This window comes from Salmo trutta, chromosome 10 (genome assembly GCF_901001165.1).
Source record: "Salmo trutta chromosome 10, fSalTru1.1, whole genome shotgun sequence".
Taxonomy (NCBI): Eukaryota; Metazoa; Chordata; class Actinopteri; order Salmoniformes; family Salmonidae; genus Salmo; species Salmo trutta.
The window spans coordinates 22829950-22842391 of NC_042966.1; the positions used below are offsets into that span (position 1 = coordinate 22829950).

General features: G+C 40.8%; 2 protein-coding genes across 4 annotated transcripts in view; both read left to right on the plus strand.

The window, feature by feature from the left end:
* LOC115201390 (eukaryotic translation initiation factor 2-alpha kinase 1) overlaps nt 1-4498 on the plus strand; it is a 31004-nt gene extending 26506 nt beyond the window's left edge. For both annotated transcript variants that reach the window (XM_029764970.1, XM_029764971.1), the window contains exons 12-15: nt 124-244; nt 539-618; nt 2222-2455; nt 4205-4498. In XM_029764970.1, coding sequence (XP_029620830.1) covers nt 124-244; nt 539-618; nt 2222-2455; nt 4205-4330 — 561 coding nt within the window. In that variant the 3' untranslated portion in view covers nt 4331-4498. The remainder of the gene's footprint in view (nt 1-123; nt 245-538; nt 619-2221; nt 2456-4204) is intronic.
* A 427-nt stretch (nt 4499-4925) lies between these two features.
* The window catches only part of LOC115201387 (ubiquitin carboxyl-terminal hydrolase 42), a 37292-nt gene continuing 29775 nt past the window's right edge, over nt 4926-12442 (plus strand). The window contains exon 1 of one of the 2 annotated variants that reach the window (XM_029764967.1): nt 4926-5044. The gene's annotated coding sequence lies outside the window, so the exon portion shown is untranslated. Of the gene's footprint in view, nt 5045-5154; nt 5566-12442 lie in introns of those variants that run through there. The other variant, XM_029764968.1, reaches the window with a different exon arrangement.

Below are 12442 nucleotides of genomic sequence, written 5' to 3' on the forward strand. Positions count from 1 at the left end.
GAATTACGCATTGTATAGAAGAATCCATGTTTTAGAATCCCCTGTAGCATTATGACCTCACACTCAACATAAAAATGGGATATTATGTGAATATTTTACATTTTGTATGATGTCGTTTTACAGCCCAGGAATATTTTCCTGCATGGACATGACTGCCATGTGCGGATTGGAGACTTTGGACTGGCTTGCAGGGATATAATGATGGATGACAAGGAAAAACCACCCTCCACTTCACAGAACACTGGTGAAAAACTGATTTCATCTATTTTTCTAATCTGTCTCTATCACCACAAGCTCAATGGTTGTTACAATATATATGTAACCATTTAACATCTCAGAGATGTATACAATGTATCAAATCAAAGTAGATCCATTGTACACTTGTCTATGTGTAGTTCTTGAAATCACCAGAAGATGGTGCTATGGGTTTGTGTAACTAAATCCCTTTTATGGCATAGCACTGAACTTGACGCACACATTTCCCCTGGCTGGCTCTGGTCCTGTGTGTGTTCTTGATATGCTTGTAATCTTTCTGCAGGTTCCTCTCACACCACTGGAGTGGGGACATTTGTTTACGCAGCACCTGAACAACTGGAGGGTTCCCACTATGATTCAAGGGTGAGTCATCTCCATAATGTCAGAAATATATACATTACCATTCAAAAGTTTGGGGTCACTTAGAAATGTCCTTGTTTTTGAAAGAAAAGCACATTTTTTGTCCATTAAAATAACATCAAATTGATCAGAAATACAGTGTAGACATTGTTAATGTTGTAAAGTACTATTGTAGCTGGAAACGGCTGATTTTTAATGGAATATCTACATAGGCATACAGAGGCCCATTATCAGCAACCATCACTCCTGTGTTCCAATGGCACGTTGTGTTAGCTAATCCAAGTTTATAATTTTAAAAGGCTAATTGATCATTAGAAAACCCTTTTGCAATTATGCTAGCGCAGCTGAAAACTGTTGTTCTGATTAAAGAAGCAATAAAACTGGCCTTTAGACTAGTTGAGTATCTGGAGCATTAGCATTTGCTGGTTCGATTACAGGCTCAAAATAGCCAGAAACAAAGACCTTTCTTCTGAAACTCGTCAGTCTATTCTTGTTCTGAGAAATGAAGGCTATTCCGTGCGAGGAATTGCCAAGAAACTGAAGATCTCATACAACACTGTGAACTACTCCCTTCACAGAACAACGCAAACTGGCTCTAACCAGAATAGAAAGAGGAGCGTGAGGCCCCCGGTGCACAACTGAGCAAGAGCACAAGTACATTAGAGTTTCTAGTTTGAGAAACAGACACCTCACAAGTCCTCAACTGGCAGCTTCATAAAATAGTATCCGCAAAACACCAGTCTCAACGTCAACAGTGAAGAGGCGACTCCGGGATGCTGGCCTTTTAGGCAGAGTTGCAAAGAAAAAGCCCTATCTCAGACTGGCCAATAAAAAGAAAAGATTAAGATTGGCAAAAGAATACAGACACTGGACAGAGGCAAGTCAGTTAAGAACAAATTCTTATTTACAATGATGGCCTACCCTGGCCAAACCCGACGACGCTGGGCCATTTGTGCGCCGCACTATGGGACTCCCAATCATGGCCAGATGGAATACAGCCTGGATTCGAACCAGGGACTGTAGTGACGCCTCTTGCACTGCGCCACTCGGGAGCCCTAAAGATAACAGCACAAAGGGCAAGAAGGTAGAGACAACAATGAATCACGCGAAGTAGCCACAACTGTCAGTGTCCATGATTGAGTCTTTGAATGAAGAGATGAAACGGTCAAGTTTGAGTGTTTTTTTGCAGCTCGTTCCAGTCGCTAGCTGCAGTGACCTTTAACAGAATGTGACTGGCAGAACGGGTGTTGTATGAGGAGGATGAGGGCTGCCGTAGATATCTCAGATAGGGGGGAGTATAAATAAGCATCAACCAGTGGGTCATGCGACAGGTATTCAGAGATGACCAGTTTACAGAGAAGTATAGAGTGCAGTGATCTGTCCTATAAGGAGCATTGGTGGCAAATCTGATGGCCGATGGTAAAAAAACATCTAGCCGCTCGAGAGACACACAAAAATGACTGGGCACAATCAGTGTGACTTTTCTACATAAAACAAACTTTTATTGAATTATAATGATGATAATATAACATTTTTATTTGTAAAGTAATTGATACACAGTAAATCAAAATATTTGTATCACTATGCCTTTTCTTCTCCTATGCAGTCAGACATGTACAGTATAGGAGTGGTGGCCCAAGAGCTGTTCCAGCCCTTTGGGACAGAGATGGAGCGTGTTCAGACGCTAGGGGACCTCCGTGAGGGGAAGGTCCCAGACTCCTTCTCCCAGCGCTGGCCTGTCCTGGCCAAGTACATCACACTGCTGACCAGCAGAGACCCCACTCTACGACCCAGCGCCACACAGCTGCTGCAGAGTGAGCTGTTCAGCAGCAAAGACATGGTATGGATGACTAGGCTGACTGGGATTGAGACAGATAGTTTCAAGTTTTATTATTCGTATGTACAGGATACACATAGTATACGCCGTTGAAGGAAATGCTTACTTGCAGGTTCCTTCTGGACAATGCAACAACAATAAGAAATAATAAAAGATAAGAATATGAACATAAAGTAAACGGCTCAGTAGAATAGAATAAACATTTTAGCATAAGTACTGAACAACAATATAAAAGCAACATGTAACAATTTAAAATATTTTTTGAGTTACAGTTCATATAAGGAAATCAGTCAATTGAAATAGTTTTATTTGGCCTGGGCCTGCCTGAGAGGGCATAGGCCCATCCACTTGGGAGCCAGTCCCAGCCAATCAGAAAAAGGGTTTCTCACAAAACGGCTTTACTACAGAGAGAAATACTCCTCCGCAAAACTTGAGACATCTGTGGCATTGTGTTGTGTGACAAAACTGCACATTTTAGAGTGGCCTTTCATTGTCCCAAGCACAAGGTGCACCTGTGTAATGATCATGCTGTTTAATCAGCTTCTTGATATGCCACACCTGTCAGGTGAAGGGATTATCTTCACAAAGGATAAAATGCTCACTAAAAGGGATGTAAACAAATGAAATTGGTGTGCAAAACTTGTGAGAAATAAGCTTTTTGTGTATATGGAACATTTCTGCAATCCTTTATTTCAGCTCATGAAACATGGGACCAGCACTTTACATGTTGCGTTTATCTTGGTTCAGTTTATAATATGAGAAGGCACAGTTTATTGTCCAATAGCATCAATTGTGGTGTGTGTGTATGTGTGGGAGTGAGTGAGTGCATGTGTGCTAAGGTGCGGAGAGTAAGTGCAAGTGGTCAGTCCAGTTCAAGTGTTTAACAGTTTGATGGCTTGCAGATAGAAACTATCCTACCGTTACACTTTACACTGAGCTGCACTGGGGTCGTAGTACCGTAATGGTTATATAAGACACAGCGGAGCTGGCACAGAAATGTTATCTTTATCCAAACTTATACATTGAGAAGATTGAAATACTGCTAGTTAGGGGCCTCCCGGGTGGCGCAGTGGTCTAAGGCACTGCATTGCAGCGCTAGCTGTGCCACCAGAGATTCTGGGTTCGAGCCCAGGCTCTGTCACAGCCGGCCGCAACCGGGAGGCCCATGGGGCGGTGCACAATTGGCCTAGCGTCGTCCGGGTTAAGGAGGGTTTGTCCGGCAGTGATATCCTTGTCTCATCGCGCACTAGCGACTCCTGTGGCGGGCTACTGCTAGCTAGCTAGCATGAGGACGAAAGGGACAGTTTTCTGGGAAAACTAGCAGTGTTTCGATCTTCTCAATGTATCAGTTTGAATAAAGGTAAAATTTGGAATACAGTGCCAATATCTCGAGCCGGCTCCGCTGTGTCTTAATCTAACAATGATGGAGTTCAGATCCTGGTGTAACTCAGTGTAAAAAAGCATAATGGTAATGTGGAATCTTGTGGCTAAGATATAAACTTTCTCTGAGACAGTTGGTATCAGTCCTCATGCCCCAATACTGTCTGCCTGACCGTTAGGGATTGAACAGCTCTTGACTGGGGTGTATGTACTTGTTGAATTTCTGCTTGCCATGATATTTACACTGCTATTGTACAAGCTCAAACACATATGATCCAAATGCTAGTAGCATCGCTTGGCTATATCAGGAGAAGAGTGTTACACATTGGAAATGTTTGATCTGTGATACCAATGTCCCTCTTCTCCTTACAGGTTATCCATGGCTTGCAGAGAAGGGTTGAAGAGCAGGAAGAGGAGATAGTTCAACTCAGGAGACAGATCAGTCAGCTACAGACTCAGAGCAGGCAGCAAGCATCCCATTCCACAGACAAGACCTGACATCAACCATCTCTGCCCATCTTCAAACCTGTTATATTCGACCCCTTTACCTTACCAAATGTGAATAATTTGGTGCAAATGGTTGAATATGTGTGTGGTCTCTCTGCCTGGATGTAACAATGTGACTATAAGTTGAAACTGTAGAATAAATCATTTAATTTACACTTATGAGAGTCTGCAGACATAGTATCTAGTCAAGATTCATTTACATAATTTGTGGTTGTGATTAACATACTCATATGATGAAGGTAATCAAGACAATAAGACTGGGTTGTTTGTTTGACCACCCTTTAATTTTAGGTAATTAAGACACTCACTCCCGTTAATTATTGTTATGCATGCCTCAGACAGTCATGAATCATCTGGGAGTAGTTGTATAAGAAGTAAACAGGCATAGCACACACACCTAGGGATTGACAACGAACCTAATATAATGTGTGTATACAAACTCCCGATCAGCTGTGTTTAAAAATATATAGTATAAAGACAAGTCGAGCACGGCATTCACTACACAAAGGTCAGACGTGTACGTGCTTTCTACGACTAATATGAACACGTTCCACACCGAGCCTAAGCGAATCAAGAGTTGCCTTTCTTCGGTAGTACCCGGATTTACCCGTGGGGGAAATAGCTACGTCATTGTTCACCGACGGACTACCCCGCTTGAAATAAGAAATGGACCTACACGAATAATACATTTATGAAAAATTACAGGTAAGGGCATTTCTGTTGTATTAAATACTGAACATTTTAGTTATATATTCGGAGAATTCTAAACAATTTAACCTATTGGGTTTTGCTGTAGTTGGCTTACACCGGGCGGCTCACTGAGTGTCATGTCGGAGGCAAGCGTTCAACCACCAGTGAATTTTAAATCTCGAGCCCCTCCTTTTAGAACGTAGTTAGCCTAGCAGCTAAATTGCTAGCCATCTTTCCCGTTTAGATAAACCTGTGAATGCTAAAATGTTTCGGCGTTCTTGTCTCCAGGTTTATCACGGAACCGTATATAAACACCATATTTATTGTTTTACAACTGAAAAGGCCAGCTAGCTAGCATTGTAACTAGCCACTAGCACAATGCTCATCGCCGTACCATGTTTCGGCAGTATTAACTACGTTTCGCCGTTACCATGGCGTTTGTGGTTACCATGCACGCACGCCTCCGAATTAAACATTCTTTACTTGTTAATAAGAAATACATTGTTTACTTTCCGAGCACTTGTTTAAAAAACACGGTAAGAAAGTTTGAAATTATTTTCTGATCTCCTTTTGAATTGCGTGTTAGAGGCCTATCTCGTTAAAGCCTCAACCAGCCAGACTGCCTGGCAGAGGTGGGAGGGAACAGTTGTTGTAAACGTGCGTGTGTAAAAAGTAATTCCTGCTAAAATGGCTGGTTAGCTAGGTAACATTATTTGTTTGAAACTACTGCCACTTAAATCTAACGAATACTACTTTTATTTAAGTGCTTAATCGATGTAATTTTGCTTATTTGTGTGATTTAATCATTTGGGGGAAATTGCGTTTCTAATTGGTAGTACTATTTTAGCTAGCTGTTAGCTTTCTATGTGGTAATGCTAGTTAGCTTCTTGCACAGGCATCTTGGCTGTGCGGATGGTGATGCTTGAAATGCTGGTTGAATCTTTTTTTTATTTTTATATATATATTTTTTTAAATGCTGGTTGAATCATTGGGACCTCCAGAGAAAGCTAGCCAATTAGCTAATAAATTGGCTAAGTCTCCGTTCTTCTGATCTGGTTGACGTTAGTGCTAGCCGGGATCCTTGGGATGTACCCTAAACCTTAACCGTAAAGCTGCATTATATAAGTTTTGGGTTTACTCCACCAAATGTACATAGAAGTGTTAGTAATAGCTCTGTCATTCTCATTGATAACAAGTATAAGAATCGGTTGGATCGTTTTTGTGCGCTATTTCTATGCTTCCCTTAAGTTTCGTTTTTGCTTCTTTTACTTTTGGTTTTGTACACCGGTTTCAGCAGAAAGTATTTCTAAGCTGTTTAAATAGTACAATTATTCTCGACACCCCTCAAACAGAACTTTGGCCACCGCGTTTTTCAGTTGTTGCCCTCTAATCAGGGACTGATTTAGACCTGGGACACCAGGTGTGTGCAGTTCATTTAAAGGTAGAACAGAACCAGCAGGCTCTGGACCTCGTAGGGTAAGAGTTGAATACCCCTGCTCTACATTGCCTCATTTCAGTTTGTGATAAAAACAAGCAAACTTGCAACCAGGAATTGGCGGTGCGATTCTGCACATTGCAGCTTTAAGCCTTAACCTAATAATGGACTAAAGGAGCCTAAAATACTCCTTATAGTCCAAGGACCTTACTGGTGGACTAAACTCCACTCTGTGGTGAAGGAAGTTTATGATGAACTTCACCAATTGCGTGGAGATGAGACCAGGGCCCATATCCACAAAGCATCTCCGAAAAGGTCCTAGGAATCCTGTTAAAAGCTGTTTTTTAAGACAAAACTCCCAGCTCAGAGGTTTTAGGATCATGTTAAGACACTGCCCAGACAGTCTGCTCCTGGCATAAAAATCAACTCATGAAAGTTTCTCAGCTGGTAATCACAACAGTTTGAGGTACCGCAAAGGCAAAATAGTGATGACGCTCATTGACATTGTTGAAGATGATGGGGAATAACAAATCGCGATGAGGCATTGCTAGCTGTGCATGCTTCAGACAACCACAGTGAATGTGATTGTCAAATGTTGCAATGGTAAAATGTTTGATATCATTTTCACCAGACATGATCACTTGGCCTACTGTTAAAAATCACTCCTCCGTTTCTTGGTTGCTAAAATTGTAATAGTTAGCCTAATTTCCGTTTGACAAAACAAGCAAGTATAGTTTAGAGAAACAATGTACCATCTAAACCGCTGTGAAATATATTTTCCATAACCAAAAATATTGTGTTTGAAGCTGGTGTACAAAATGGAAAGGAAAATATAAAAAAACAAAATAGAAGCACAGAAACAGCGCACAGAACACATCTACCACTTCTTAGACTAGATTTCAATGAGAACGACAGATCTATACCACGTTTCTATGTGAATTTGTTCCGGTCACCCAAAATGTTACAGCTTTAATTCTTTGATAATACGTTGGCATGCATAATAATTGAAAGGGAAAAAAGTGATGAGTTTGTGGTTAGAAGTATTTAAGCATATCTGAAATCATTTTCAAAAGCATGTAGGTGTAGATTCTTTTTTGATATTTCTATTTCATCATTCTTTCAACAACTCCAAAACAATTGCATGTGGTGCAGGAACCACTGACCTACTTTTTCTATTATCAAGACACTTGCTGGTAACTCTTAACTAGTTAGGACACCTTGATGTGTCATAAATATCTGTTGACGAGCTGGGACTCTTATGACTAAAAAGGCTTAATGTATCTTTTTTTATCCACAATAGTAGGAGTAAAATGTCTCTTTGCAGCTCATATAGATTGTGTATACGGCCCCAGGCTTTGTGGACTCTGGCTCTGACTACATCAATTTTCCTACGGTCAATATTAAAAAAATTATATCTCTCATCTATCTATATCTCACACACATGTTCAAAAGTTTTAGAACACCTACTCATTCAAGGGTTTTAATTTATTTTTACTATTTCTACATTGTAGAATAATAGTTAAGACGTCAACACTATGAAATAACCGATGGAATCATGTAGTAACCAAAAAAGTGTTAAAGAAAAAAATATAAATGTTATTTTTGATGACAGCTTTGCACACGCTTGGCATTCTCTCAACCAGCTTCACCTGGAATGCTCTTCCAGCAGTCTTGAAGGAGTTCCCACATGCTGAGCACTTGTTGGCTGCTTTTCCTTCACTTTGCGGTCCAACTCCTCCTAAGCCATCTCAATTGGGTTGAGGTCGGGTGATTGTGGAGGCCAGGTCATCTGTTGCAGCACTCCATCACTCTCCTTCTGAGTAAAATAGCCCTTACACAGCCTGGAGGTGTGTTTTGGGTTATTGTCCTGTTGAAAAACAAATGATAGTCCCACTAAGCGCAAACCAGATGGGATGTCGTATCGCTGCAGAATGCTGTGGTAGCCATGCTGGTTAAGTCTGCCTTGAATTCTAAATAAATTACTGACAGTGTCAGCAGCAAAGCACCATCACACCTCCTCCTCCATGCTTCACGGTGGGAACCACACATGCAGAGATCATCCGTTCACCTACTCTGCGTCTCACAAAAACACGGCAGGTAGAACCAAAATCAAATTTGGACTCATCAGACCAAAGGACAGATTTCCACTGGTCTGATGTCCATTGCTTGTGTTTCTTGGCCCAAGCAAGTCTTTCTTCTTATTGGTGACCTTTCGTAGTGCTTTCTTTTGCAGCAATTCGACCATGAAGGCCTGTTTCACGCAGTCTCCTCTGAACAGTTGATGTTGAGATGTGTCTGTTACTTGAACTCTGAAGCATTTATTTGGGCTGCAATTTCTGAGGCTGGTAACAAAAATGAACTTATTCTCTGCAGCAGAGGTAACTCTGGGTCTTCCTTTCCTGTGGCGGTCCTCATGAGAGCCCGTTTCATCATAGCACTTGAAGAAACTTTCAAAGTTCTTGGAATGTTCCGTATTGACTGACCTTCATGTCTTAAAGTAATGATGGACTGTCGTTTCTCTTTGCTTATTTGAGCTGTTCTTGACATAATATGGACTTGGTCTTTTTTAGGGCTATCTTCTGTATACCACCCCTACCTTGTCAGAACACAACTGATTGGCTCAAATGCATTAAAAAGGAAAGAAATTCCACAAATTAACTATTAACAAGGCACACCTGTTAATTGAAATGCATTCCAGGTGACTACCTCATGAAGAGTGTGCAAAGATGTCATCAAGGCAAAGAGTGGTAATTTGAAGAATATAAAATATATTTTGAATTGTTTAACACTTTGTTTAACACTTGTTTAACACTCTACAATGTAGAAAATAGTAAAAATAAAGAAACCCTGGAGTCAGTAGGTGTCCAAACTTTTGACTGGTAGTGTGTATGTGTATATATGTGTGTGTATATATATATATTCAAAAGTTTGGGGTCACTTAGAAATGTCCTTGTTTTCTATGAAAACATACATGAAATGAGTTGCAAAATGAATGGGAAATATAGTCAAGACGCTGACAAGGTTATAAATAATGATTTTTAATTGAAATAATAATTGTGTCCTTCAAACTTTGCTTTCGTCAAAGAATCCTCCATTTGCAGCAATTACAGTCTTGCAGACCTTTGGCACTCTAGTTGTCAATTTGTTGAGGTAATATGAAGAGATTTCACCCCATGCTTCCCTGAAGCACCTCCCACGAGTTGGATTGGCTTGATGGGCACTTCTTATGTACAATGCGGTCAAGCTGCTCCCACAACAGCTCAATAGGGTTGAGATCCGGTGACTGTGCTGGCCACTCCATTATAGACAGAACACCAGCTGACTGCTTCTTCCCTAAATAGTTCTTACATAGTTTGGATCTGTGCTTTGGGTCATTGTCCTGTTGTAGGAAGAAATTCGCTCCAATTAAGCGCCATCCACAGGGTATGGCGTTGCAAAATGGAGTGACAGTCTTCCTTCTTCAAAATCCCTTTTACCCTGTACAAGTCTCCCACTTTACCACCACCAAAGCACCCCCAGGCCGTCACATTGCCTCCACCATGCTTGACAGATGGCGTCAAGTACTCCTCCAGCATCATTTCATTTTTTTCTCCATCTCACGAGTGTTCTTTGTGATCTGAACACCTCAAACTTAGATTTGTCTGTCCATTACACTTTTTTCCAATCTTCCTCTGTCCAGTGTCAGTATTCTTTTGCCCATCTTAATCTTTTCTTTTTATTGGCCAGTCTGAGATATGGCTTTTTCTTTGCAACTCTTCCTAGAAGGCCAGCATCCCGGAGTCGTCTCTTCACTGTTGACGTTGAGACTGGTGTTTTGCAGATACTATTTAATTAAGCTGCCAGTTGAGGACTTGTAAGGTGTCTGTTTCTCAAGCTACACACTGTAATGCAATTGTCCTCTTGCTCAGTTGTGCACCGGGGGCCTCCCACCCCTCTTTCTATTCTGGTTAGGGCCAGTTTGCGTTGTTCTGTGAAGGGAGTAGTACACAGCGTTGTATGAGATCTTCAGTTTCTTGACAATTTCTCGCATGGAATAGCCTTCATTTCTCAGAACAAGAATAGACTGACGAGTTTCAGAAGAAAGGTCTTTGTTTCTGGCCATTTTGAGCCTGTAATCGAACCCACAAATGCTAATGCTCCAGATACTCAACGAGTCTAAAGGTCAGTTTTATTGCTTCTTTAATCAGAACAACAGTTTTCAGCTGTGCTAACATAATTGCAAAAGGTTTTTCTAATGCTCAATTAGCCTTTTTGAAATGATAAACTTTGATTAGCTAACACAACGTGCCATTGGAACACAGGAGTGATGGTTGCTGATAGTGAATGGGCCTCGGTACGCCTATGTAGATATTCCATTAAAAATCTGCTGTTTCCAGCTACAATTGTTAACCTCTCTGGGGTATGTGGGACACTAGCGTCCCACCTGCGGGACACACTATTCAACAGCCAGTGAAATAGCAGGGCGGCAAATTCAAAACAACAAAAATCTCATAATTCAAATTTCTGAAACATACAACTATTATATCCCATTTTAAAGATGCATTTCTCGTTAATCCAATCACATTGTCCGATTTCAAAAAGGCTTTATGGCGAAAGCATAACATTAGATTATGTTAGGACAGCACCTAAACAAGAAAAACCACACAGCCATTTTCCAAGCAAGGAAAGGCGTTACAAAAACCAGAAATGCAGCTAAAATGAATCACTAACCTTTTGATTATCTTCATCAGATGGCACTCATAGGACTTCATGTTACACAATACATGTATGTTTTGCTCGATAAAGTTCATATTTATATCCAAAAACCCAATTTTACATTGGCGTGTAATGTTCAGAAATGTTTTGCCTCCCAAAACTTCCGGTGAATGAGCACATCAATTTACAGAAATACTCATCATAAACGTTGATAAAATATTCAACAGTTATTTAAAGAATTATAGATACACTTCTCCTTAATGCAACCGCTGTGTCAGATTTCAAAAAAGCTTTACGGCGAAAGCAAATTTTGCAATTATCTGAGTACAGCGTTCAGACACGAAACCAAACCCGCCATTTTGTGGAGTCAACAAAACTCAGAAATAATATTATAAATATTCACTTACCTTTGATCTTCATCAGAATGCACTCCCAGGCATCCCAGGTCCACAATAAATGTTTGATAAAGTCCATCATTTAACCTCTTATGGCTAGGGGGCAGTATTTTCACGGCTGGATAAAAAACGTACCCGATTTAATCTGATTATTAGTCCTGCCCAGAAACTAGAATATGCATATAATTATTAGCTTTGGATAGAAAACTCCAAAGTTTCTAAAACTGTTTGAATGGTGTCTGTGAGTATAACAGAACTCCTATGGCAGGCAAAAACCTGAGAAGGTTCTGTTCAGGAAGTACCCTGTCTGAACATTTCTTGCCCTTGTTGATTCTCTCTATCTATTACAAGGGATCTCTGCTGTTACGTGACACTTCCCACGTCTCCAATGGGCTCTCAGAGCCCGGGAAAAACAGGAATGACGTAATTCAAAGCCCTGGCTGAAACACACGAGAGCAAAAGCTAAGTGGTCTATCAGTGGAGAAATGCTTACGCTCGTGACCTGCCCCGCCCCCGTCTTTCGGTTTTTCCCTCAGTTTACAGACATGCAGATTCCCGGTCGGAATATTATCGTTTTTCTACGAGATAAATTGCATAAAAGTTGGTTTTAACCAGCGGTTGACATGCTTCGAAGTACGGTAATGGAATATTTAGAATTTTTTTGTCACATTCTGCGCCATGCGCACGACCGTGATTTACCATTGGGATAGTGTCTAGAACGCACTAACAAAACGTCGTTGATGGAACATAACGATGGATTATTTGGGACCAAACCAACATTTGTTATTGAAGTAGAAGTCCTGGGAGTGCATTCTGACGAAGAACAGGAAAGGTAAGACCATTTTTCTTATAGGAAATGTGATTTTGGTGAAGGCTAAACTGGTTGGG